At 49.3% G+C, this 27,448-nt stretch overlaps 1 protein-coding gene across 2 annotated transcripts in view; it reads right to left on the bottom strand.

Annotated features, from left to right (window-relative positions):
* The window catches only part of tyro3 (TYRO3 protein tyrosine kinase), a 28,086-nt gene extending 6,445 nt beyond the window's left edge, over positions 1 to 21,641 (bottom strand). For both annotated transcript variants that reach the window (XR_011907696.1, XM_072365356.1), the window contains exons 1-13: positions 21,412 to 21,641; positions 13,159 to 13,342; positions 12,928 to 13,028; positions 12,678 to 12,848; positions 11,312 to 11,398; positions 11,073 to 11,188; positions 10,813 to 10,993; positions 8,266 to 8,408; positions 7,815 to 7,953; positions 6,842 to 6,965; positions 6,365 to 6,459; positions 2,777 to 2,872; positions 509 to 589 (exon numbers count right to left, since the gene is read on the bottom strand). Coding sequence is in view for 1 of the 2 variants with exons in the window: in XM_072365356.1 (XP_072221457.1) it covers positions 509 to 589; positions 2,777 to 2,872; positions 6,365 to 6,459; positions 6,842 to 6,965; positions 7,815 to 7,953; positions 8,266 to 8,408; positions 10,813 to 10,993; positions 11,073 to 11,188; positions 11,312 to 11,398; positions 12,678 to 12,848; positions 12,928 to 13,028; positions 13,159 to 13,342; positions 21,412 to 21,472 (1,579 nt within the window). In the remaining variant the exon portion in view is untranslated. The remainder of the gene's footprint in view (positions 1 to 508; positions 590 to 2,776; positions 2,873 to 6,364; positions 6,460 to 6,841; positions 6,966 to 7,814; positions 7,954 to 8,265; positions 8,409 to 10,812; positions 10,994 to 11,072; positions 11,189 to 11,311; positions 11,399 to 12,677; positions 12,849 to 12,927; positions 13,029 to 13,158; positions 13,343 to 21,411) is intronic.
* Positions 21,642 to 27,448: the final 5,807 nt, after the last annotated feature.

The following is a 27,448-nucleotide window of genomic DNA, read 5'->3' as shown; positions in this document are numbered from 1 at the left end:
TTTAAGTTGCCCAAAGAAAGAAGAAACCTTCCCTACAAAAGACTTGGATATGTGGCTGAGCATTAGTGGAGTCTTCACAGATGTGCAATGATGCCCATCCATCCTGTGCCGTCACTAATGCTCAAACACTGAACAAGTTGGACAGTTCCTCTCCCCTGCAGCCCAGATGATGCAGCAGCCAGACTTTCAAACAGAATCTCAGCTTCAGGGATCAGACCACCAGCCAGTTTCTGCAGTGATGGACTGAGTTCACCTGAGCCCACACACTGATTGCCTTCCACAATCATTCCCTGTGATTTTACAGAAATAAAACATTCTTTTGCAGGTTGCACAGGCTGCTGAACCAGCTGTTCACTCATAGCTGAAGTGTCCTCGAGCGAGGGAGATATAAACCCCTTACTCTTATTCATATTTCACATGGAGTCCCAACGTCTTTGCTTTCGGGCTGCTGTGCACCAGTTAACATTTAACTGGAAGCTGGATAAATAATTAGCAGCATCTGACTCACATTTCAGCACTTTTACTGCCACCTTCTGCACAGACGAGTCCTCGGCCTTCAGGATGGCCTCACGCACCGACCCAAACTCACCTGCACAGGAACACACACTGCAGTCAAGCACTTCTCATTTCATTCATACATATTCTGATATTTTTGACTTTGTCGATACTTTTCACACCTTCTTCTTTTCCAGATATTAAAGAATATCAACATGTTTTCAACTATCTTTTCCGAATTATTTCTCTGAACATTTTCTGGATTGACAACAGTTTTGAATTAAATGACATATTTGCATATTTTCAGAATGTTTTAAAACTGCATGATAATTTCCTTATTTTGTTCAGACAACACTCATCCTTGGAGACCACAGTGTACCCCTAACAGCAAGAGATTTGCAGCTGGGGAAGCCCCCTAACTGCTGGGATGACTCCACCAGGGCATCTGGGTAACGGTCACAGTGGATGCAGCTTCTTGATGACTTACTTTGTTTATATTAGTTTCACATGTCCTTGAACTGATCCACAGGCACCTGGATTATGATCTGTTTTCACAAGGAGCCTCTAAAACATTTCTAGAAAATATGCAGTGCACATGTGAGAATGGCTAAAATGACTTATCATCTGGAAAATGCAACACTTTTAAAAGCCAGTTAAGCTGCATCCTTCCCACAATCATCACTAATGTATAATCAAATACAGCAGCGGCAGCCTCATGCAGTAGCTCTGGACACATTGCGTCCTTTCTATCTTGAGAGAGAACCTATTTGGCTTTTTTTCTATGAAATCATTTATTTTAAATAATCTTCTGTGCTGCTGGAATGATTTCTGTTGGTAGCTCTGGCTCTTTTTCACATCAGTCTGCAGACAGAGCGCTAACAGTAAAGGAGGAGGATTACAGAGCTGGTTAACAACAGATGGTGGAATCCTGGACCTGGCTGCAGGAACAACTCTAACAGCTCTCTGCTCAGCTTTAAGACTATCCGGGCAGACAGAGACTGCAGACAGAGCGCTAACAGTAAAGGAGGAGGATCACAGAGCTGGTTAACAACAGATGGTGGAATCCTGGACCTGGCTGCAGGAACAGCTCTAACAGCTCTCTGCTCAGCTTTAAGACTATCCGGGCAGACAGAGACTGCAGACAGAGCGCTAACAGTAAAGGAGGAGGATCACAGAGCTGGTTAACAACAGATGGTGGAATCCTGGAGCTGGCTGCAGGAACAACTCTAACAGCTCTTGCTCAGCTTTAAGACTATCCGGGCAGACAGAGACTGCAGACAGAGCGCTAACAGTAAAGGAGGAGGATCACAGAGCTGGTTAACAACAGATGGTGGAATCCTGGACCTGGCTGCAGGAACAACTCTAACAGCTCTCTGCTCAGCTTTAAGACTATCCGGGCAGACAGAGACTGCAGACAGAGCGCTAACAGTAAAGGAGGAGGATCACAGAGCTGGTTAACAACAGATGGTGGAATCCTGGACCAGACTGAGAGAGTTCACCTGAGTTACCTGCTGACGCTGTGTGTGACATCATCAGCTGAGTTGTTGCTAAGCTACAGAAACAACACTCAGATCCATCTATGGTGATCTCTCAAGATTTCCACCTCATCACTCTCTGCTACACTTTCTAAATGCTTGAATTCTTATTTGGATTCATATTTTGTATTAGCTGCCTGTAATAATTTATCTTGCAGCAATATAATTTCCCCTGTAGGATTTACAAAGCAATATTGAATTCAATTTAATCAACTGCAGTACCTGAATGGAGTTGGTTTCCTTCGATTCTTTTTATTCATAAATTGACATTAAATAACTAAAAGTATGACGAATTTGGCAGATTTTGATTGAATTGGATAAAAAAAAAAAAAGAAATTCCATTTTTTTAAAGAGTCTTGAGATAAATTCAATCCAATTCAATCCAAACCGGGAACCTCTGAAAAAACCTACTTTGGAGCAGGTTAGTTGTACAGCGGCAGTTACCATGGTGAGCTCTCACTTGGCTGTAAACCCCCCGGGTCTGTTAGTTGCTGTGTTTTATGTTCAGACAGCATTCAGTGACACTCAGCACTTTGTTCTGTTTTGTACACCAATGTGACCCCCCCCCCCTCAGCCTTCAAAATGTCAGGAGTTCCCAGGTCATCTGCAGTGAGGCTGAAGGAGGAGCAGGAACAAACACATTAAAAATGTATCAATTAATCATCCAAAGGGATCAGATCAATCCTCAGCAGACAACAGCTCCTGTTAATGTGTGTTGTGTTGCAGTTGTGTCGTTGCTCCGCTACCTTTCCCCAGCATGTGTCCCAGTGTGAGCAGCCTCTCTGGGATCAAAACATCCTGCAGCTTGTTCTTCAGCTCACTGTTGATGCAAAGACTGTCCACTGGGGGAGACACACAGTCAGAGCAATTGTCAGATGCTAGTTGTACACTCAGGATTCCTCTCCTCGTCTTAGTCCCTCCCATCAGAGGAGGTGAGGACAGACTCAAGGACAGAGGATTTGAGCCATTGGGTTGTCGTTTCAGTCAAAGACAAAATCATACCATCTAACCACTGTTTTATAGCATTGCTGTATGTTGCTTTTCTTCCTTTACAGTTGGTCTTTGTTCATTATATTGTGTCTTTGTGTCTTTCCCCTCTGGCTTTTGCTCTCAGGCTGTTGGGTTTGAGCCACCGTTGACCCACCACTGCTCTGAGCTAATTGGGTTTGAGAGTGTCGGCCTTGTCTTCATGTACTGTGCTTGTTTGTGAGGAGATCACTTATCAGCTGTTTGGGTACGCGATCAGCAAACTCTGGCTCATCCTCTCAGAGTTCAGGCTGACATTCAGAGTGGATCTGGGTTAAACACAGAGTCTGTACTACAGAACAGGATCAGGGTCTCGTTAAGATAACTCCAGGTTCAACACTGGGTTTCTCAAAGCTGGTTCTATCACCACAATAAGTGATGCTTGGAACCTGGGATGTCTACTATGAAGCAGGTTCAACTTTCTATTCTTGGGTGATCTGGTTTAGAGAACACTAAAAAGCAGATTACATCAAAGGTTATCAAGTCAGTAAGTCAGCCCAGGTTTTCCAATTCTAGGTATGTTCACATTCATGTAAAACAGGCAGAGTTGGCATCAGACATACAAAGAAAAGGGATACCAAATGAATGAATCTGATCAATAACTCAGCCACATCATTCAAATGTGAGTTGATCTGAAGACATGTGATTGTTTTCCTTTAAACAAATGTGCTGCAGGTGTATTATTGGGGGGAAGTTTCACTCTGTCTCTGTCAGATGCAGATCTATTTGTAGCAAGTAAAGAATAAACAGAAAAAACATTCAAGCCAATCAGTGGGCTTCATCTTCAGCCATCAAGCTTCTAAAGTGCTCCAGAAAAAGGACTTTTTGCGTAGTTGTTTTCTCAGTGGATCAAACTCACCAAACTGCATCAGAGGATGTCTGTACGTTCATGTTCAAATCCACCTCGTCTTAGAAAATGTGTGAACTCACATCGGTGAACAGCTAAAGCCCTTTTTCTGGAACATTTCAGAGGCTGCATGACAGAAGATGGTCTGTGAATTTTAATGTTTTAAGTCAGTATCAGTCATACATACGTTTGAATATGGGACACTTTGCAAGCTCTTTTTGATTTCTCCACTCCGATATATCTGGGACTTATATTTGAGACACAGTTGTGCCAGTTGTCTCAGGACTCTTTGGTTTGCCTTTGAATTGTTTGCAGCCTTGACCTTTTGGGGATCTACTTGTTCAGCAGTAGCTACCCACCATTAGCTCTGCAGTAGCTAGTCATCAGCCACCAGCCCTGAAGAAGTTGGCCTCCACCAGGCTACCAGCCTCAAGCTCTGCTACAGCTGGCCTCCACCAGGCTACCAGCCTCCAGCTCTGCTACAGCTAGCTCCACCAGGCTACCAGCCTCCAGCTCTGCTACAGCTAGCTCCACCAGGCTACTAGCCTCCAGCTCTGCTACAGCTGGGCTCCGCCAGGCTACCAGCCTCCAGCTCTGCTACAGCTAGCTCCGCCAGGCTACCAGCCTCCAGCTCTGCTACAGCTAGCTCCACCAGGCTACCAGCCTCCAGCTCTGCTACAGCTGGCCTCCGTCAGTCTACTAGCTTTCAGCTCTGCTACAGCTGGCCTCCGTCAGTCTACTAGCTTTCAGCTCTGCTACAGCTGGCCTCCTTCAGGCTACTAGCCTTCAGCTCTGCTACAGCTAGCCTCCACCAGGCTACTAGCCTTTAGCTCTGTAACAGCTGGCCTCCGCCAGGCTACCAGCCTCCAGCTCTGCTACAGCTAGCTCCACCAGGCTACCAGCCTCCAGCTCTGCTACAGCTAGCTCCACCAGGCTACCAGCCTCCAGCTCTGCTACAGCTAGCTCCACCAGGCTACCAGCCTCCAGCTCTGCTACAGCTGGCCTCCTTCAGGCTACCAGCCTCCAGCTCTGCTACAGCTAGCTCCGCCAGGCTACCAGCCTCCAGCTCTGCTACAGCTAGCTCCACCAGGCTACCAGCCTCCAGCTCTGCTACAGCTGGCCTCCGTCAGTCTACTAGCTTTCAGCTCTGCTACAGCTGGCCTCCGTCAGTCTACTAGCTTTCAGCTCTGCTACAGCTGGCCTCCTTCAGGCTACTAGCCTTCAGCTCTGCTACAGCTAGCCTCCACCAGGCTACTAGCCTTTAGCTCTGTAACAGCTGGCCTCCGCCAGGCTACCAGCCTCCAGCTCTGCTACAGCTAGCTCCACCAGGCTACCAGCCTCCAGCTCTGCTACAGCTAGCTCCACCAGGCTACCAGCCTCCAGCTCTGCTACAGCTGGCCTCCTTCAGGCTACTAGCCTTCAGCTCTGCTACAGCTGGCCTCCTTCAGGCTACTAGCCTTTAGCTCTGTAACAGCTGGCCTCTGCCAGGCTACCAGCCTTTAGCTCAACAACAGCTAGCCTCCCATAGGGTGTGTGCACACCAGGGAAGGTGTACTACCCCTTGATTGCTCCAAACCCTCAAACAGTTGCTTTGCTTTGCTCAGTGGTCCAACTTTCTTACATGGACTCTTTTAATTATGCCAAATGTTTGTGTCTTGTTTGTATTTCTGTTCTAGGGACCAACTTCCTCCTGTCAGAAGTCTCTTGTCTTATTTGCGGCTGTATTACACTCAAAAAAAGCTATCCCCCAGTAACCATGACGGATTTAGGAAACGAAACTTGCTGTTACTCCTACTATTGTCAAACCAGTCACCACTATATGAAAGTAAGAAGCTCAAAATCCATGATTATGTTGGAAATTACAAAACCTGGGTTGTCTTACCAACTTCATAACTAGTGGTTTGATAGCACTTACCATGATTATTGGTAGTTTTGATAAGTGGAGCCAGGTAACTAGAAGATACCCTGGATATGTTGAACCTGCTTCGTAGTACAGACCCCTTTTCTCTGGACACAGGCCTGCTGACAGACACACACACCTGGAGGACAGATGTCAGTCACACTGTTTTTCATGACCACTTTCACACAACTTCTCAGAGGGCTTCATCTCTGGGGTTGTTTTGACTGTTCAGACTCTTGTTTTTCATGATTTTAGACGATTGGGCAGCTGCCTTGCAACAGGAGAGTCAGCACACGGAACATCCTGGACACTGATCTCCAAATGATCTCATATATGTGTCGTGTTGTGTGATTGTAGATAAAAGTGCAGCATACTTACATAAATATGTTGTACAAATAGATTGTACATATGCAATAAGAATAACTGTGTGAATGGGAGGATGAGATTCACTCTGTAGAACCTAGACAGGGTTTTTTTTCTTTCCTTGGTGGAGCTAACTCGGTACTGTGAACATTAACAGCTCTGAAAATGTTTGTTTGATGTAGGAAACCTCACACTTACACGTTGAGTCCTGCACGTCACTGATGTTTCTGCTGAACGATCGAGCAGCTGTGAAGAAGACCAAACTCTCAGGACCCGGATCCTTGAAGACTGAGCTGATAATAGACACAAAGATTTCATGTTTTCCCTCTGTATTGTCCTTCATGTTCACATGCAGCAGTGCCTGCTCCTGCAGGGAGTCCCAGAGTCCGCAGCTGCTCGACACAGCAACACATTAAGATTAAGACGACTTTATTCTCATGTTGTTTACACATAATTACTCCTCTGCATTTGACCCATCCAGGTCAGCAGCTGTTGAACACACACAGGGTCACACACTCATGGACAGAGACGCCATACACTGGAGCGGTGAGCAGCCAATCACAGCGCCCGGGGAGCATGGGGGTACGGTGCCTTGCTCTATTTTTGAGTGTCGACAGTGGGAATCGAACCACTGACCTTATATACATGCACACACATGCACATTTGGGTTCATACCCAAACTGAGTTTCCTTTCCGCGGCGCTTAGCGACGACAGTCAGCAGCAGCCCGACCACGGTGGCCAACAGCAGACCGAGCAGCAGACCGACCCACACATGGCTTCGCTGGACTTGGACCTGCACTGAGGGATCAGCAGAAAGGCCACCATCAGCGCCTCAGATCAGCAAACATCGTTCAAGTTGTACAGACGCACAGAAAACAGAGCTGCACTTATCTCCCATGAAGGTAGAAATCAGCAGACATAAATAAAGATAAAAATATATGAAATCTGTAGTCCAACATAGTTTAATCCATGCAAAGTTCATAATGAATGCCTGCAAGTGAAGACTGAAACATGGGTACTAATTAAAAAAAGTATTGCTTGTGGAGCACTTTTCTTAACAAGTGTTTTACAAGAACAAATAGTGGGAATTAGTCAGATGGCTTTGAGATTTAAAGAGGGATTTAAAAGGTAGTTACAGACTTCCTGTGTCTGACTCGAGAAGGCAGGGAGTTCTATAAGATGGGCGTTCTAATGGAAAATGCCTGATCTCCTTTGGTCTGGGAACAGTTGGCAGGGCAGTATCTGAATGTTAGAACATGAAAAGATCATGTTGGCTGGTTTGCTCGACCACAGAAAACCTAGAAATTCAAAATGCTCCAGTCTATGGACAAGACAGAGGAGCTGAGGAAGATGGCGTCTGGTCGTTCCGATCTATGGACAGTTAAGCTGGACAAAAGGATACACAAAGGGGTGTTGGGCCCGGGGTCTATCCAATACTGACACACTGAAACAATGCTATGACAGAGAACAAACTGTGTGCTACCACCAGGAAGAGCTTAAATCTCTCCAGAGCTTGCCATCAGATGGGTTTAGCCATTAATACCATCTGGAAACGCTTTGTTAAACGAGTAGAATCAAAGTAGTGTAGAGCTAAAATCATGACACAGACGCACAAAACACCAGGGCAGAACCAAACTGTGGGTTTACCCGAGGCTGGCAGCACCACCACCGGGGGGCTCCAGGGTCCACAGCCCACCAAGGTGCAGGCTGACACCTGGATGGAGGCGTTAAAGAAACGGCCCCCTCCTGAGAGCTGAGCAGAGTTCTCCTTGAACAGCAGTGGCTCCTGGAAACAGGACACAGCATCATGATAACATCGGACTGGTCCTCCAGGTGACCTGATCTTTATCAAAGTGCCTGGAGTCTGTCCTCAGGGTTTAATCAAGTGGTCTTAAATCGATAAAGTGTCCAAAGCTGTCAGATTTATATGTGCTGCAACGGCACCTTTGGTTCTGTCCAACAACAGGAAAATACTTTCACCCGTGGGTATCCACATGGTAAGATGCACAGAAATGTACGAATCTCCCACCGATTTATTCTCCCCACATTAAAGACATTAATTTCAGAAACACTGTCCATCTGTCCAGCGCTGTGATACCTGAGCTTCACCTCCCAGAGTCCACTGCAGCTTGTAGGCCAACAGGTTCCCCTGCAGCTGGTCCTCCTGGATCTGTGCCCACCGCAGAGACAGCTGCTGCTCTGAGAGCTCAAAGGTCAGGTTCCTGGGGGCCGCAGAGGGTACTGCAAGCAGAACACACACAGTCAGTGTTAGTCACACATCTCTAATCTCTCTGTTTCTCTCATACTTTGCTTTAACACGTCGTCTACTTCTGGTTTGCTTGACTTCTATTTAATTCTAGTTACTCCATTGATTTGCAAGACGGTCCAAAGCTGACAGTTCAGTTCTCCTCTGAATGTGGGTCAGAACATGCTGAATAAACACAGTGTCCTAAATGTTAAGGCCCTTCAGCTGGTCTGAGATCAGTGCTCCTGCAGTTGGCGCTGCAGACACAACTGCCAGTCCTTTCATATGGATTGAGGCCACAAACAAAAGCTGATTGTACGGAGAGGACTGGAATTCACTGGCCCAGATCCAGCTGGACCAGCGCACACACACAGACTCACAAAGCCTCAGAGTTCAGCTGGAAGCAAGAAACCAGCAGCTTCGCTGTTTACTGATGAAACAGCGAACTGTGAAATAAGTCAACAGCATGTCCTAGCTCAGGTTAGGCCTGCATGAGAGCCGTTCTACAAAGCAACCAGAGCAACAAGACTGTTTCTGCTGATGCCCGCCAACAACAGTCTGTAGTCACGCTTCCACCCAAAAGTCATTCCAATCATTGGGAAATGTGCTTTAAAAGAAATTCATTCCCGACCCAGAGTGTATCGCCACGGAGGGAGGACTGGAACCTTTATTTATTACAGTTGGTGTTTGTTAATGCAAACCCGACAGGATTTTCCAAAGAGAAAAACAGTTATTAATGAATAGTGATACAAACAGGCCTAAATATGCTATTCTGAGTGTGATAAACAAACAGCAGCTGACAATATTAAAACTCCTGACAATGTGAAGAAATGTAGCTCCAAACTCACAAAATTCACTTGCAAATGACAGTTGTGATTACAGCTCTAAATGAGCAGCATTCCTAAAACATTCATACCCTAACCCTATACCACTGATGACCCTAACCCTATACCACTGATGACCCTAACCCTATACCACTGATGACCCTAACCCTAACCCTATACCACTGATGACCCTAACCCTAACCCTATACCACTGATGACCCTAACCCTATACCACTGATGACCCTAACCCTATACCACTGATGACCCTAACCCAATACCACTGATGACCCTAACCCTAACCCACTGATGACCCTAACCCTATACCACTGATGACCCTAACCCTATACCACTGATGACCCTAACCCTATACCACTGATGACCCTAACCCTATACCACTGATGACCCTAACCCTAACCCTATACCACTGATGACCCTAACCCAATACCACTGATGACCCTAACCCTATACCACTGATGACCCTAACCCAATACCACTGATGACCCTAACCCTATACCACTGATGACCCTAACCCTAAACCACTGATGACCCTAACCCTATACCACTGATGACCCTAACCCTATACCACTGATGACCCTAACCCAATACCACTGATGACCCTAACCCTATACCACTGATGACCCTAACCCTAAACCACTGATGACCCTAACCCTAACCCATATAACGTGAAACAGCCGGAAAATGAGAGAAACTGTCGTCACGCTTCCATCCAAAAGTCATTCCAATCATTGGGAAATGCGCTTAAAAAGAAATCCATACCATGCGTACGGACTTTTCCATCAAAAGTACGGACTTTGGTGAAAACTTCTAACTCCTGCGACTTTTCCGCAGGTTGGCATGACAACCGGCCTGTAAAGGTTTTACCGGCTTCCCGACCCGGAGTGTGTCACCACGGAGGGAGGACTGGAACCTTTATGAAGAATGGGGTCTTGTAGCTGTCAACCCAGTCAGTGCTGGTGATTAGAGGGGCTGTCATGAGGAGGAGGAGGCAAGAGCTGCTATTTAATGCCCTTAACTGCCCGAGCAGAGATGGGTCTCCGCCCTTATGTGTGGGGAACTGTCAGGGATAATTAAAGTTAAAAACGTCTTCCTCCGTCCACACAAACCTTCCTTGTCCAACATGTTTGTTGTCTTGTGAGAGGCCTGCAAACACAGACTTGATGCCAACACAGCTGTTTCCATCCCGCTCCAATCAACCAAAACCCGGCGCCAGCGGGCGTATTTTCAGGGGATTTTAACTCCAATCATGGCGTTTCCATCATCCTTTTCCGATGCGATACTTCTCGATGTGCATCGAAACTGCTTGATGGAAACACACCTACTGAGCTCATGCTCTCCTGCTTCAGCCTCAGAGCCTCTTTGCAGCTCAGTTTGTGTTGTTTTCTGTTGAATTAAGCAGACTGAACACCACAGCAGCTCAGAATGCCTAAAGTCAGTCTGTTTGGTCTCCACAACCCCAAACAGACTGATGGAAACACACCTACTCACTGTGATGAACAGAGCCAATAATAATCTGCATTTCTGATCCTGTGAATCAGTTAATCATCAGCTGTCTCACCTGACTCCGGCGTGACGAAGTGCAACCACGGGGAGAAGGGAGACGCCCCCACCTCATTTACACAGGAGACCCTCACACTGTAGTTGGAGTGACTCCTCAGACCAGACAGCGTGTGGAGGTGAGGAGGAACCTGCACCTCCTGCTGAGGGAGGTCCCACCTGCGGACTGAGCGCCTCATCATCTGAGAAGAAGAGAAAAAGAGCTTCAAAATGGCTGCTGAGGAGTTACTGCGTGGGTGTGTGTGTGTGTGCGTGCGCTACCTGAATGATACAGGTCGAAAGATCAGAGTGACCAGTAAAACCTGGTTTCCATGACAACGTGACGTTGTTGTCTGTCATCTTAAGCACCTGCAGGCCAACCGGTGCTGCTGGCAACACTGAGACAGACAGACAGAGAGGCTGTTTATCAGGTTCCACCCCCCCCCCAGAGCACAGCTTACTGAAGATCCCAGCGTACCTGTGTCACTCCATCCCAGTTAGGGCCCAGCAGGCAAACTCACCTTTAATGTGGATCGTTCCAGTCCTGGACACAGATATTCCTCTGGCATTTTTTGCTTCACAGTAAAACTTCACGCTGCTGTTCACACCTGCACACACACACACGTCTCTATATCTTTAGGCACAGACACAATCCGTTCCCTTACAGTAAAACCTAACCAGATTCCAACATGATCCTAACTCTAAAACCAAGTCCTAACCCTGAGAAACGACAGGAAGTCCTCATAAGTTTGTGTCCTGTCAGGTTGTGGTCCCCAAAATCACTGAAAAGACACACACACACACATGCAATCTGTCTGTAATCCTAAGAGCTTGAATAGGGAAACTGTACTGGAGAGCCAAGAAAAAGAAGTCCAGTTTCCCTGATTCAAGCTCCAACTCTCACTTTGTAGTTTGGACTTAATGTGCTCCATCTGCTGGAAGCGACCTTTGGATCAGATCCAGCGTTCACATGTCAGCTCCAGCACAGAGTGTCAAACCATGCTGCAAAGAATGCATCTTCATGAATCCAACTTTGATGATTCACACTTCACTTTGGAGGCAACATGACCTCGAATCAGTTAGAAAACCAGAGGTGAAAAAGCTTTGCTGCCCACAGCATCACACATGTGTCTGCTGGGCACAGCCAATCAGAGGATCAGCCGAGGAAATCTGTGTCCTCAAGCCCACATTCAACCTGGTTGAATATGTGGATGTACAGAACTACGCGCTTCATATAAAGTGTGCAAATGTGCAATCAGAAGTGGTGCATGAGCTAATGTGTGAATGAGAAACACAGCGTTCCCTAGATAAGGTTGAAAGGTGCTATATAAGTGCAGGCTATTCAGTTTGACTGGTTGTTCTGATTTTAACAAGAAGCTCCCTCTATGCAGGAAGGTTATGTGTTTGTCAGCATTATTTATGAGTGTTAAATTAGATTTATCAACGAATTCAACTGCAACTTTCAGCTAAAATCAAACAAGAAGCAGCAACAAAGCAGCTAAGATCTGCAGAAAGAAGCCCAGCTCGAACATGAACATCTTTCAGGGGAACAGGGCGGTTCTATCCATCTGAACGTTCACCTTCACACACTCACTGCAGCCCTGAAATGTTCTGGAGATGTTCCAGAGTCTGTACTTCCTTCCATCCCTGCAGTACGATCATTAGCAGCTGAAACCTTTTAGAAGAGGAAAACATTCTGGAGGGTTTACGGCTGCTGTTCCAGCGTGTGTGTGCGTCTGTAGCTAGCTAATGAGCTAATGAGGTGGGCAGGACACACGCAATTAACCCCACCATAAACACAGCAGCATCTGTAACCATGCCAACTGGTGTGGCTTTTTTTCCCATGATCCCACACTGCGCCTGGACAGGGTTCTGATTGACTCTGACCTGGGACATGGAGGACAGAGGGGGATGGCTGGGCTCCTCCCTCCTGGACTCCTCCGAGCCACCACAGCACTTCGACAGGCTTGGGGGGGCCAACAGCAGCACAAGACAGGTTGAAGGGAGCATTAGGGAACATTGCCACATCCTGAGGTTCCTGGGTGAAGTGAGGGACTCCTGTGGGAGAGAGCAGGTGATGAAGGAACATGTGTGGGGGGTGTCTCAACAGACACTGTGGCACATTTAGGGTCCTCACCTTCCACTGTGATCCAAGCCCGTTCAGAGGAGTATGTCAGGCCGTGGAACTCCACCTCACACCAGTACTGGCCTGCATCCTGCTGCTGAACTGACTTCACACTGAAAGCACAAGGCAGAGCATCCAAGCTGGGGCATTTAAACCTAAAATCTGCTCCCAGAAACACCCCACTCTGAGTGTCACTCATTGGTAACCATTTAGTTGAGCTGTGCAGTGTGAGTGTGTCTGAACCTGTGAGAGGTCTCCCAGTGCTGCTCTCCCAGTGTGAGGAACACCTGGTCGGTGCCGTAAAGTTTCTCTCCGTCCTTCATCCACGTGATGTCTGGCTCCGCCACACCTTCAACAGCACAGCCCAGCCTCACCTCGTTCCCCTGGGACACCGTCTGATTGGATGGATGCTTCGTGAACAGCACGCCTGCAAGAGGAAAAGGCTAAATATGTCAGATATATATAGATATATATATATAGGGTTAGGGCTAGAGCAAGTGATGAAGTAACATGTGGGAGGGGGGGGGGGGGGGGGGGGGGGGGGGGGGGGCTGCTGAACAGAAAGCTGTTAGGTTAGTAGAACTATTGTCATAATAGTATCATCCTGGGGTGGGTGCTGTTTTAATTTGGCACTGGACTGTTCACATGCAGCTCAGTCACTTACTGCATTTTCTGACCATGAAGCCAATTATTGGTACATTTCAAGAGACCGATCTTCTTCAGTTTGAATCTCCTCTGTCGCATATTGACAACGCAAAAGCAACCTATCAGCTTTCCATGTTTTCAGGAAATGGGACGAGAGGAAGAAACTAAATGTTTTTTCTGTTCAACAGTTCAGGGTCGTCTTCAGGTCTGTTCTGAAGGAGGATGAAGAGTTCCATCAGGGGGCCGAGGGGCACAAAGGGCTCCTCAGCCTGGGTCCCTTCAAAGTCTAAGACCGCCTCTGTCCTCCACTCTGAGCTCTGCAGCTTCACCTCCACCTCCACCTCCACCTGTGACAGACCTGAGCTCTCAGCTTCCTCCACCTCCACCTGTGACAGACCTGAGCTCTCAGCTTCCTCCACCTGTGACAGACCTGAGCTCTCAGCTTCCTCCACCTGTGACAGACCTCTTAGATCTGCAGCTTCCTCCACCTGTGACAGACCTCTGAGCTCTGCAGCTTCCTCCACCTCCACCTGTGACAGACCTGAGCTCTGCAGCTTCCTCCACCTGTGACAGACCTCTGAGATCTACAACTTCCTCCACCTGTGACAGACCTCTTAGATCTGCAGCTTCCTCCACCTGTGACAGACCTCTGAGCTCTCAAATTCCTCCACCTGTGACAGACCTCTGAGCTCTCAGCTTCCTCCACCTCCACCTGTGACAGACCTCTGAGCTCTGCAGCTTCACCTCCACCTGTGACAGACCTGAGCTCTGCAGCTTCCTCCACCTCCACCTGTGAGAGACCTCTGAGCTCTGCAGCTTCCTCCACCTGTGACAGACCTCTGAGCTCTGCAGCTTCACCTCCACCTGTGACAGACCTGAGCTCTGCAGCTTCCTCCACCTCCACCTGTGACAGACCTCTGAGCTCTGCAGCTTCACCTCCACCTGTGACAGACCTGAGCTCTGCAGCTTCCTCCACCTCCACCTGTGACAGACCTCTGAGCTCTGCAGCTTCACCTCCACCTGTGACAGACCTGAGCTCTGCAGCTTCCTCCACCTCCACCTGTGACAGACCTCTGAGCTCTGCAGCTTCACCTCCACCTGTGACAGACCTGAGCTCTGCAGCTTCCTCCACCTCCACCTGTGACAGACCTCTGAGCTCTGCAGCTTCACCTCCACCTGTGACAGACCTGAGCTCTGCAGCTTCCTCCACCTCCACCTGTGACAGACCTCTGAGCTCTGCAGCTTCACCTCCACCTGTGACAGACCTGAGCTCTGCAGCTTCCTCCACCTCCACCTGTGACAGACCTCTGAGCTCTCAGCTTCCTCCACCTGTGACAGACCTCTGAGCTCTGCAGCTTCACCTCCACCTGTGACAGACCTGAGCTCTGCAGGTTCCTCCACCTCCACCTGTGACAGACCTCTGAGCTCTGCAGCTTCCTCCACCTGTGACAGACCTGAGCTCTCAGCTTCCTCCACCTCCACCTGTGACAGACCTCTGAGCTCTCAGCTTCCTCCACCTCCACCTGTGACAGACCTCTGAGCTCTGCAGCTTCCTCCACCTCCACCTGTGACAGACCTCTGAGCTCTGCAGCTTCACCTCCACCTGTGACAAACCTCTGAGCTCTGCAGCTTCCTCCACCTCCACCTGTGACAGACTTCTGAGATCTACAACTTCCTCCACCTGTGACAAACCTCTGAGCTCTGCAGCTTCACCTCCACCTGTGACAGACCTCTGAGCTCTGCAGCTTCACCTCCACCTGTGACAGACCTCTGAGCTCTGCAGCTTCACCTCCACCTGTGACAGACCTCTGAGCTCTGCAGCTTCTTCCACCTCCACCTGTGACAGACCCCTGAGCTCTGCAGCTTCACCTCCACCTGTGACAGACCCCTGAGCTCTGCAGCTTCCTCCACCTGTGACAGACCCCTGAGCTCTGCAGCTTCCTCCACCTCCACCTGTGACAGACCCCTGAGCTCTGCAGCTTCACCTCCACCTGTGACAGACCCCTGAGCTCTGCAGCTTCACCTCCACCTGTGACAGACCCCTGAGCTCTGCAGCTTCACCTCCACCTGTGACAGACCCCTGAGCTCTGCAGCTTCCTCCACCTGTGACAGACCTCTGAGCTCTGCAGCTTCCTCCACCTGTGACAGACCCCTGAGCTCTGCAGCTTCACCTCCACCTGTGACAGACCTCTGAGCTCTGCAGCTTCCTCCACCTCCACCTGTGACAGACCCCTGAGCTCTGCAGCTTCCTCCACCTGTGACAGACCTCTGAGCTCTCAGCTTCCTCCACCTGTGACAGACCCCTGAGCTCTGCAGCTTCACCTCCACCTGTGACAGACCCCTGAGCTCTGCAGCTTCACCTCCACCTGTGACAGACTCCTGAGCTCTGCAGCTTCCTCCACCTGTGACAGACCCCTGAGCTCTGCAGCTTCCTCCACCTGTGACAGACCCCTGAGCTCTGCAGCTTCCTCCACCTGTGACAGACCTCTGAGCTCTGCAGCTTCCTCCACCTCCACCTGTGACAGACCTGAGCTCTGCAGCTTCCTCCACCTCCACCTGTGACAGACCTGAGCTCTCAGCTTCCTCCACCTGTGACAGACCTCTGAGCTCTGCAGCTTCCTCCACCTCCACCTGTGACAGACCTCTGAGCTCTGCAGCTTCACCTCCACCTGTGACAGACCCCTGAGCTCTGCAGCTTACTCCACCTGTGACAGACCTCTGAGCTCTGCAGCTTCACCTCCACCTGTGACAGACCTGAGCTCTGCAGCTTCCTCCACCTCCACCTGTGACAGACCTGAGCTCTCAGCTTCCTCCACCTGTGACAGACCCCTGAGCTCTGCAGCTTCCTCCACCTGTGACAGACCTGAGCTCTCAGCTTCCTCCACCTCCACCTCCACCTGTGACAGACCTCTGAGCTCTGCAGCTTCACCTCCACCTGTGACAGATCCCTGAGCTCTGCAGCTTCCTCCACCTGTGACAGACCTGAGCTCTCAGCTTCCTCCACCTCCACCTGTGACAGACCCCTGAGCGCTGCAGCTTCCTCCACCTCCACCTGTGACAGACCTGAGCTCTGCAGCTTCCTCCACCTCCACCTGTGACAGACCTGAGCTCTCAGCTTCCTCCACCTGTGACAGACCTCTGAGCTCTGCAGCTTCACCTCCACCTGTGACAGACCCCTGAGCTCTGCAGCTTCCTCCACCTGTGACAGACCTCTGAGCTCTGCAGCTTCCTCCACCTCCACCTGTGACAGACCTGAGCTCTGCAGCTTCCTCCACCTCCACCTGTGACAGACCTGAGCTCTCAGCTTCCTCCACCTGTGACAGACCTCTGAGCTCTGCAGCTTCCTCCACCTCCACCTGTGACAGACCTCTGAGCTCTGCAGCTTCACCTCCACCTGTGACAGACCCCTGAGCTCTGCAGCTTCCTCCACCTGTGACAGACCTCTGAGCTCTGCAGCTTCACCTCCACCTGTGACAGACCTGAGCTCTGCAGCTTCCTCCACCTCCACCTGTGACAGACCTGAGCTCTCAGCTTCCTCCACCTGTGACAGACCCCTGAGCTCTGCAGCTTCCTCCACCTGTGACAGACCTGAGCTCTCAGCTTCCTCCACCTCCACCTCCACCTGTGACAGACCTCTGAGCTCTGCAGCTTCACCTCCACCTGTGACAGATCCCTGAGCTCTGCAGCTTCCTCCACCTCCACCTGTGACAGACCTGAGCTCTGCAGCTTCACCTCCACCTGTGACAGACCCCTGAGCTCTGCAGCTTCCTCCACCTGTGACAGACCTGAGCTCTGCAGCTTCCTCCACCTCCACCTGTGACAGACCTGAGCTCTGCAGCTTCACCTCCACCTGTGACAGACCTCTGAGCTCTGCAGCTTCCTCCACCTCCACCTGTGACAGACCTGAGCTCTGCAGCTTCACCTCCACCTGTGACAGACCTCTGAGCTCTGCAGCTTCCTCCACCTCCACCTGTGACAGACCTGAGCTCTGCAGCTTCACCTCCACCTGTGACAGACCTCTTAGATCTGCAGCTTCCTCCACCTGTGACAGACCCCTGAGCTCTGCAGCTTCCTCCACCTGTGACAGACCTGAGCTCTGCAGCTTCCTCCACCTGTGACAGACCTGAGCTCTGCAGCTTCACCTCCACCTGTGACAGACCTCTTAGATCTGCAGCTTCCTCCACCTCCACCTGTGACAGACCTGAGCTCTGCAGCTTCACCTCCACCTGTGACAGACCTCTTAGATCTGCAGCTTCCTCCACCTCCACCTGTGACAGACCTGAGCTCTGCAGCTTCACCTCCACCTGTGACAGACCTCTTAGATCTGCAGCTTCCTCCACCTCCACCTGTGACAGAACTCTGAGCTCTGCAGCTTCACCTCCACCTGTGACAGACCTGAGCTCTCAGCTTCCTCCACCTCCACCTGTGACAGACCTCTGAGCTCTGCAGCTTCACCTCCACCTGTGACAGACATCTGAGCTCTGCAGCTTCACCTCCACCTGTGACAGACCTCTTAGATCTGCAGCTTCCTCCACCTGTGACAGACCTGAGCTCTGCAGCTTCCTCCACCTGTGACAGACCCCTGAGCTCTGCAGCTTCCTCCACCTGTGACAGACCTCTGAGCTCTGCAGCTTCACCTCCACCTGTGACAGACATCTGAGCTCTGCAGCTTCACCTCCACCTGTGACAGACCTCTTAGATCTGCAGCTTCCTCCACCTGTGACAGACCTCTGAGCTCTGCAGCTTCCTCCACCTGTGACAGACCCCTGAGCTCTGCAGCTTCCTCCACCTGTGACAGACCTCTGAGCTCTGCAGCTTCCTCCACCTGTGACAGACCCCTGAGCTCTGCAGCTTCCTCCACCTGTGACAGACCTCTGAGCTCTGCAGCTTCCTCCACCTCCACCTGTGACAGACCTCTGAGCTCTGCAGCTTCCTCCACCTCCACCTGTGACAGACCTGAGCTCTGCAGCTTCACCTCCACCTGTGACAGACCTCTGAGCTCTGCAGCTTCCTCCACCTCCACCTGTGACAGACCTGAGCTCTGCAGCTTCACCTCCACCTGTGACAGACCTCTTAGATCTGCAGCTTCCTCCACCTCCACCTGTGAGAGACCTCTGAGCTCTGCAGCTTCACCTCCACCTGTGACAGACATCTGAGCTCTGCAGCTTCCTCCACCTGTGACAGACCTGAGCTCTGCAGCTTCCTCCACCTGTGACAGACCTGAGCTCTGCAGCTTCCTCCACCTGTGACAGACCTCTGAGCTCTGCAGCTTCCTCCACCTCCACCTGTGACAGACCTCTGAGCTCTGCAGCTTCACCTCCACCTGTGACAGACCTCTGAGCTCTGCAGCTTCACCTCCACCTGTGACAGACCTGAGCTCTGCAGCTTCCTCCACCTGTGACAGACCTCTGAGCTCTGCAGCTTCCTCCACCTCCACCTGTGACAGACCTGAGCTCTGCAGCTTCACCTCCACCTGTGACAGACCTCTTAGATCTGCAGCTTCCTCCACCTCCACCTGTGACAGACCTCTGAGCTCTGCAGCTTCCTCCACCTGTGACAGACCTGAGCTCTGCAGCTTCCTCCACCTGTGACAGACCTCTGAGCTCTGCAGCTTCCTCCACCTCCACCTGTGACAGACCTCTGAGCTCTGCAGCTTCACCTCCACCTGTGACAGACCTGAGCTCTGCAGCTTCCTCCACCTGTGACAGACCTCTGAGCTCTGCAGCTTCACCTCCACCTGTGACAGACCTCTGAGCTCTACAGCTTCACCTCCACCTCCACCTGTGACAGACCACTGAGCTCTGCAGCTTCCTCCACCTGTGACAGACCTCTGAGCTCTACAGCTTCCTCCACCTGTGACAGACCCCTGAGCTCTGCAGCTTCACCTCCACCTGTGACAGACCTCTGAGCTCTGCAGCTTCACCTCCACCTGTGACAGACCTCTGAGCTCTGCAGCTTCACCTCCACCTGTGACAGACCCCTGAGCTCTGCAGCTTCACCTCCACCTGTGACAGACCTCTGAGCTCTGCAGCTTCCTCCACCTCCACCTGTGACAGACCTGAGCTCTGCAGCTTCACCTCCACCTGTGACAGACCTCTGAGCTCTACAGCTTCCTCCACCTGTGACAGACCTCTGAGCTCTGCAGCTTCACCTCCACCTCCACCTGTGACAGACCACTGAGCTCTGCAGCTTCCTCCACCTGTGACAGACCTCTGAGCTCTACAGCTTCCTCCACCTGTGACAGACCCCTGAGCTCTGCAGCTTCACCTCCACCTCCACCTGTGACAAACCTCTGAGTTCTGCAGCTTCACCTCCACCTGTGACAGACCTCTGAGCTCTGCAGCTTCCTCCACCTGTGACAGACCTCTGAGCTCTGCAGCTTCACCTCCACCTCCACCTGTGACAGACCACTGAGCTCTGCAGCTTCCTCCACCTGTGACAGACCTCTGAGCTCTACAGCTTCCTCCACCTGTGACAGACCCCTGAGCTCTGCAGCTTCACCTCCACCTCCACCTGTGACAAACCTCTGAGTTCTGCAGCTTCACCTCCACCTGTGACAGACCTCTGAGCTCTGCAGCTTCACCTCCACCTGTGACAGACCTCTGAGCTCTGCAGCTTCCTCCACCTGTGACAGACCCCTGAGCTCTGCAGCTTCACCTCCACCTGTGACAGACCTCTGAGCTCTGCAGCTTCACCTCCACCTGTGACAGACCTCTGAGCTCTGCAGCTTCACCTCCACCTGTGACAGACCCCTGAGCTCTGCAGCTTCCTCCACCTCCACCTGTGACAGACCTCTGAGCTCTGCAGCTTCACCTCCACCTGTGACAGACCCCTGAGCTCTGCAGCTTCCTCCACCTCCACCTGTGACAGACCTCTGAGCTCTGCAGCTTCACCTCCACCTCCACCTGTGACAGACCTCTGCAGCTTCCTCCACCCCCACCTGTGACAGACCTCTGCAGCTTCCTCCACCTCCACCTGTGACAGACCTGAGCTCTCAGCTTCCTCCACCTGTGACAGACCTCTGAGCTCTGCAGCTTCCTCCACCTGTGACAGACCTCTGAGCTCTGCAGCTTCCTCCACCTCCACCTGTGACAGACCTGAGCTCTGCAGCTTCCTCCACCTGTGACAGACCTCTGAGCTCTGCAGCTTCCTCCACCTGTGACAGACCCCTGAGCTCTGCAGCTTCACCTCCACCTCCACCTGTGACAAACCTCTGAGTTCTGCAGCTTCACCTCCACCTGTGACAGCCCTCTGCGCTCTGTATCTTCCTCCACCTCCACCTCCACCTGTGACAGACCCCTGAGATCTACAGCTTCCTCCACCTGTGACAGACCCCTGAGCTCTGCAGCTTCCTCCACCTGTGACAGACCTCTGAGCTCTGCAGCTTCCTCCACCTGTGACAGACCTCTGAGCTCTCAGCTTCACCTCCACCTGTGACAGACCTCTGAGCTCTGCAGCTTCCTCCACCTCCACCTGTGACACACCTCTGCAGCTTCCTCCACCTCCACCTGTGACAGCCATCTGCAGCTTCCTCCACCTCCACTGGGGACAGAGCTGCGCTTTGAACTCTTGATCTGAAGTTCTCAGCTTTGCTTCCTTCATAAACGGTGACATTTCAGAGTTCTGTCTTTCTCAGCGTCATGTTTGACTTTGTTTGAACACAGTCTGCTGCTTACTGCTGACATTTCTTCACTGAATTCACACTCACAAACACACACTACTCGGTTTGATTTCATGTCGGAGGAGCCGCAGCTGGGAGCCGCTGAGCTCTCACTCTGATCCGGGAAACAGTGCGTGTGAACCCGGACAAAGTTCGGCAGCAGCATTAGCTCCACAGCTAACTGAACTCACCGCTCTCGCGGGTCCCCAGCAGACGCAGAAAAAACACGACAATCCACAGGGGCAGCTTCATCTTCTCATGTTCTTTGTCTTCTTTGCTCGCGTGAACACAATCATCTCGGTTCCGTGTCCCGCTTGGTTAAAGCGAGCCTCATTTCCAGGAAAACAACCCGACTTTTCAGTGGGTCAGAGACGGACTCGGTGAGAGGGACTAACCAGGGAGAAGTGGAAGACGGGCTTAGGAGAAGGCGGGCTGCGAGGAGCTGAGGAGGAGGAGCGCTCCAAGCAGCTGAAAGCAACAACAGGGCTGGGGGGCTGAAGACGGAGCTCGGTGACGGGAAACAGTCCGAGGAGCCCGAGCAGGGGCTTCCGCCAACACCAGCCAGCGGTCTGGTTATCTGCGGCGAACCCAGAGTCAACCTTTTCCTAACGTTCGCAGAAGTTACGAGCAAAGCGGGAGAAGAACGTTCCCAGAACCTTCAGAATTTACAGAACCTTCAGAATCCCCCGAACCTTCTGAATTTACAGAACATTCTGAATCCCCCGAACCTTCTGAATCCCCCGAACCTTACGAATTTACAGAACCTTCTGAATCCTCCGGACCTTCTGAATTTACAGAACCTTCTGAATCCTCCGGACCTTCTGAATTTACAGAACCTTCTGAATCCTCCGGACCTTCTGAATTTAAAGAACCTTCTGAATTTACAGAACCTCCTGAATTTAAAGAACCCTCTGAATTTACAGAACCTTCTGAATTTAAAGAACCCTCTGAATTTACAGAACCTTCTGAATCCCCCGGACCTTCTGAATTTACAGAACCTTACGAATCCCCTGAACCTTCTGAATTTACAGAACCTCCTGAATTTAAAGAACCCTCTGAATTTACAGAACCTTCTGAATTTAAAGAACCCTCTGAATTTACAGAACCTTCTGAATCCCCCGGACCTTCTGAATTACCCGGACCTTCTGAATTTACAGAACCTTCTGAATTACCCGGACCTTCTGAATTTACAGAACCTTCTGAATCCTCTGGACCTTCTGAATCCCCAGAACCTTCTGAATTTACAGAACCTTCTGAATCCTCCGGACCTTCTGAATTTACAGAACCTTCTGAATCCCCTGAACCTTCTCAATTTACAGAACCTTCAGAATCCCCTGAACCTTCTGAATTTAAAGAACCCTCTGAATTTACAGAACCTTCTGAATTTAAAGAACCTTCTGAATTTACAGAACCTCCTGAATTTAAAGAACCCTCTGAATTTACAGAACCTTCTGAATTTACAGAACCTTCTGAATCCCCCGGACCTTCTGAATTACCCGGACCTTCTGAATTTACAGAACCTTCTGAATCCTCCGGACCTTCTGAATCCCCAGAACCTTCTGAATTTACAGAACCTTCTGAATCCTCCGGACCTGAATTTACAGAACCTTCAGAATCCCCTGAACCTTCTCAATTTACAGAACCTTCAGAATCCCCTGAACCTTCTGAATTTAAAGAACCCTCTGAATTTACAGAACCTTCTGAATTTAAAGAACCTTCTGAATTTACAGAACCTCCTGAATTTAAAGAACCCTCTGAATTTACAGAACCTTCTGAATTTAAAGAACCCTCTGAATCCCCCGAACCTTCTGAATTTAAAGAACCTTCTGAATTTACAGAACCTTCTGAATTTAAAGAACCCTCTGAATTTACAGAACCTTCTGAATTTAAAGAACCTTCTGAATTTACAGAACCTCCTGAATTTAAAGAACCCTCTGAATTTACAGAACCTTACGAATTTACAGAACCTTCTGAATCCTCCGGACATTCTGAATCCCCAGAACCTTCTGAATCCTCCGGACCTTCTGAATTTAAAGAACCTTCTGAATTTACAGAACCTCCTGAATTTAAAGAACCCTCTGAATTTACAGAACCTTCTGAATTTACAGAACCTCCTGAATTTACAGAACCTTCTGAATCCTCCGGACCTTCTGAATTTAAAGAACCTTCTGAATTTACAGAACCTCCTGAATTTAAAGAACCCTCTGAATTTACAGAACCTTCTGAATTTAAAGAACCTTCTGAATTTACAGAACCTCCTGAATTTAAAGAACCCTCTGAATTTACAGAACCTTCTGAATTTAAAGAACCCTCTGAATTTACAGAACCTTCTGAATCCCCCGGACCTTCTGAATTTACAGAACCTCCTGAATTTAAAGAACCCTCTGAATTTACAGAACCTTCTGAATTTAAAGAACCCTCTGAATTTACAGAACCTTCTGAATCCCCCGGACCTTCTGAATTACCCGGACCTTCTGAATTTACAGAACCTTCTGAATCCTCTGGACCTTCTGAATCCCCAGAACCTTCTGAATTTACAGAACCTTCTGAATCCTCCGGACCTTCTGAATTTACAGAACCTTCTGAATCCCCTGAACCTTCTCAATTTACAGAACCTTCAGAATCCCCTGAACCTTCTGAATTTAAAGAACCCTCTGAATTTACAGAACCTTCTGAATTTAAAGAACCTTCTGAATTTACAGAACCTCCTGAATTTAAAGAACCCTCTGAATTTACAGAACCTTCTGAATTTACAGAACCTTCTGAATCCCCCGGACCTTCTGAATTACCCGGACCTTCTGAATTTACAGAACCTTCTGAATCCTCCGGACCTTCTGAATCCCCAGAACCTTCTGAATTTACAGAACCTTCTGAATCCTCCGGACCTTCTGAATTTACAGAACCTTCAGAATCCCCTGAACCTTCTCAATTTACAGAACCTTCAGAATCCCCTGAACCTTCTGAATTTAAAGAACCCTCTGAATTTACAGAACCTTCTGAATTTAAAGAACCTTCTGAATTTACAGAACCTCCTGAATTTAAAGAACCCTCTGAATTTACAGAACCTTCTGAATTTAAAGAACCCTCTGAATCCCCCGAACCTTCTGAATTTAAAGAACCTTCTGAATTTACAGAACCTTCTGAATTTAAAGAACCCTCTGAATTTACAGAACCTTCTGAATTTAAAGAACCTTCTGAATTTACAGAACCTCCTGAATTTAAAGAACCCTCTGAATTTACAGAACCTTCTGAATTTAAAGAACCCTCTGAATCCCCCGAACCTTCTGAATTTAAAGAACCTTCTGAATTTAAAGAACCTTCTGAATCCCCCGAACCTTACGAATTTACAGAACCTTCTGAATCCCCCGAACGTTTTGAATCCCCCGAACCTTCTGAATTTACAGAACCTTCTGAATCCCCCGGACCTTCCAAATTTACAGAACCTTCTGAATTTACAGAACCTTCAGAATCCTCCGAACCTTCTGAATCCCCCGAACGTTTTGAATCCCTCGAACCTTCTGAATTTACAGAACCTTCTGAATTTAAAGAACCTTCTTTATTTACAGAACCTTCTGAATCCCCCGGACCTTCTGAATTTACAGAACCTTCTGAATTTACAGAACCTTCTGAATCCCCCGGACCTTCTGAATTTACAGAACCTTCTGAATTTACAGAACCTTCTGAATCCCCCGGACCTTCTGAATTTACAGAACCTTCTGAATCCCCCGAACGTTTTGAATCCCTCGAACCTTCTGAATTTACAGAACCTTCTGAATCCCCCAAACCTTCTGAATTTACAGAACCTTCTGAATCCCCCGGACCTTCTGAATTTACAGAACCTTCTGAATCCCCTGAACCTTCCGAATTTACAGAACCTTCTGAATTTACAGAACCTTCTGAATCCCCCGGACCTTCTGAATTTACAGAACCTTCTGAATCCCCTGAACCTTCCGAATTTACAGAACCTTCTGAATTTACAGAACCTTCTGAATCCCCCAGACCTTCTGAATCCCCCGAACCTTCTGAATTTCCAGAACCTTCTGAATACCCAGAATCTTCTGAATTTACAGAACCTTCTGAATCCCCCGGACCTTCTGAATTTACAGAACCTTCTGAATCCCCCGAACGTTTTGAATCCCCCGAACCTTCTGAATTTACAGAACCTTCTGAATCCCCCGAACCTTCTGAATTTACAGAACCTTCTCAATCGCCCGAACGTTTTGAATCCCTCGAACCTTCTGAATTTACAGAACCTTCTGAATTTAAAGAACCTTCTGAATTTACAGAACCTTCTGAATTTAAAGAACCTTCTGAATTTACAGAACCTTCTGAATCCCCCGAACCTTCTGAATTTCCCGAACCTTCTGAATTTACAGAACCTTCTGAATCCCCAGAACCTTCTGAATTTACAGAACCTTCTGAATCCCCCGGACCTTCTGAATTTACAGAACCTTCTGAATCCCCCGAACGTTTTGAATCCCTCGAACCTTCTGAATTTACAGAACCTTCTGAATTTAAAGAACCTTCTGAATTTACAGAACCTTCTGAATTTAAAGAACCTTCTGAATTTACAGAACCTTCTGAATTTAAAGAACCTTCTGAATCCCCCGGACCTTCTGAATTTACAGAACCTTCTGAATTTACAGAACCTTCAGAATCCCCCGAACCTTCTGAATTTACAGAACCTTCTGAATCCCCTGGACCTTCTGAATCCCCCGGACCTTCTGAATTTACAGAACCTTCAGAATCCCCCGAACCTTCTGAATTTACAGAACCTTCAGAATCCCCAGAACCTTCTGAATTTACAGAACCTTCTGAATCCCCCGGACCTTCTGAATCCCCCGGACCTTCTGAATTTACAGAACCTTCTGAATCCCCCGGACCTTCTGAATTTACAGAACCTTCAGAATCCCCAGAACCTTCTGAATTTAAAGAATCTTCTGAATTCATTCAACCTTGGGTGACCAAATTCTGCTAATAAGATTTTTCATTCTCAACACATCAGTCAGTTGAAAGGCTATTTTTTGAGTGGCTGGGTGGATGGTTGAGATTTGAAAAAGGCCAAATGGACTCTTTTCATGCTTTCTCCTGCAGGTTTATGCAGGTGCATGTTTGAAGTCTGTGAGAATAGTTTGCAGCCTTGTCTGGCTGGTCATTTCTCCAGCAGACAGCCATGAACAGAAGCCTGAAACTAGAGGAGGCTCTTGCTGTCCCTTACGGCCCGCGTCAACGCAACGTGTAATTAGAATTTTTTGGAGGTGCACGTCAGGCGTTGAAATGACGTTGAAGCATAAACTACGACTAAGAGTGAATCAGCACTGTGACACACATCATTGTAGCCACCAATGCTGTCAACTCAGTCGATGCTCTCAATTTGAAAGCACACAGTAATAGTGGTAGACCACGTTTGTTTGGCCTGTAACATTGACGGTTAAACAAAGTCTTTTTTGTGCCTATATGGCACCTCATGAAACAGGCTTCACATTCAAGCTTTACATCAACCATTACTCCATACAGCACCAGAATTTTAAGTCACATGCACCACTTTAGTAGGGGGAAACTGCTCTGACACTGCGAGCAAACTTACTGAATTGTGGCCAACTAATAACAAAACAATAGAACAGAAAATATATCAAATGTTGAAAGTAAAACACTTTCCTATATCATGTGTGGTGGTCAGCACCGTCACCTCACAGCAGAGGCTTCCTGGTTCAGCTCCCAACTTGCATGTTCTCCCCGTGTCTGCCTGGGTTCTCTCCAGGTTCTCCGGCTTCCTCCCACCGTCCAGAAACATGCATGTTAGCTTAACTGTTGACTTCAAATTGACCCTAGGAGTGAGTGTGAGTGTGTGTGTGGTTGTGTGTGGCCCTGTGATGGACTGGCGACCTGTCCAGGGTGTACCCTGCATCTCGCCCAATGACCGCTGGGATAGGCTCCAGTCCTCCCACGACCCGACCCACGGATTAAGCGGGTATAGAAAATGGATGGATGGATTGATGAAAAATTTTGGCTAATCATTTGGCAAAGCCATCTGTATCGCGGGAGATCCCACCCACCCTTTCATGCAGCCTCTTTAGCCTGCTGCCGTCAGGGAGGAGTCTCTGGACCAGGACCAGCCAACTGAGGGACAGCTTCTCTAGTGGACTGGATAGTGTAGTGGTATGATTGCTACTTTCCATGTGGGAGACCTGAGTTCAAATCCCCTGCATCACTCCAGTAGGGGTCCTT

The sequence above is a fragment of the Leuresthes tenuis genome, unplaced genomic scaffold, assembly GCF_036924035.1.
Source record: "Leuresthes tenuis unplaced genomic scaffold, fLeuTen1.0.hap1 SCAF_15, whole genome shotgun sequence".
NCBI lineage: Eukaryota > Metazoa > Chordata > Actinopteri > Atheriniformes > Atherinopsidae > Leuresthes > Leuresthes tenuis.
Note: the sequence above shows the minus strand (reverse complement) of the source record. Positions and strands in the feature narration are given on the sequence as shown.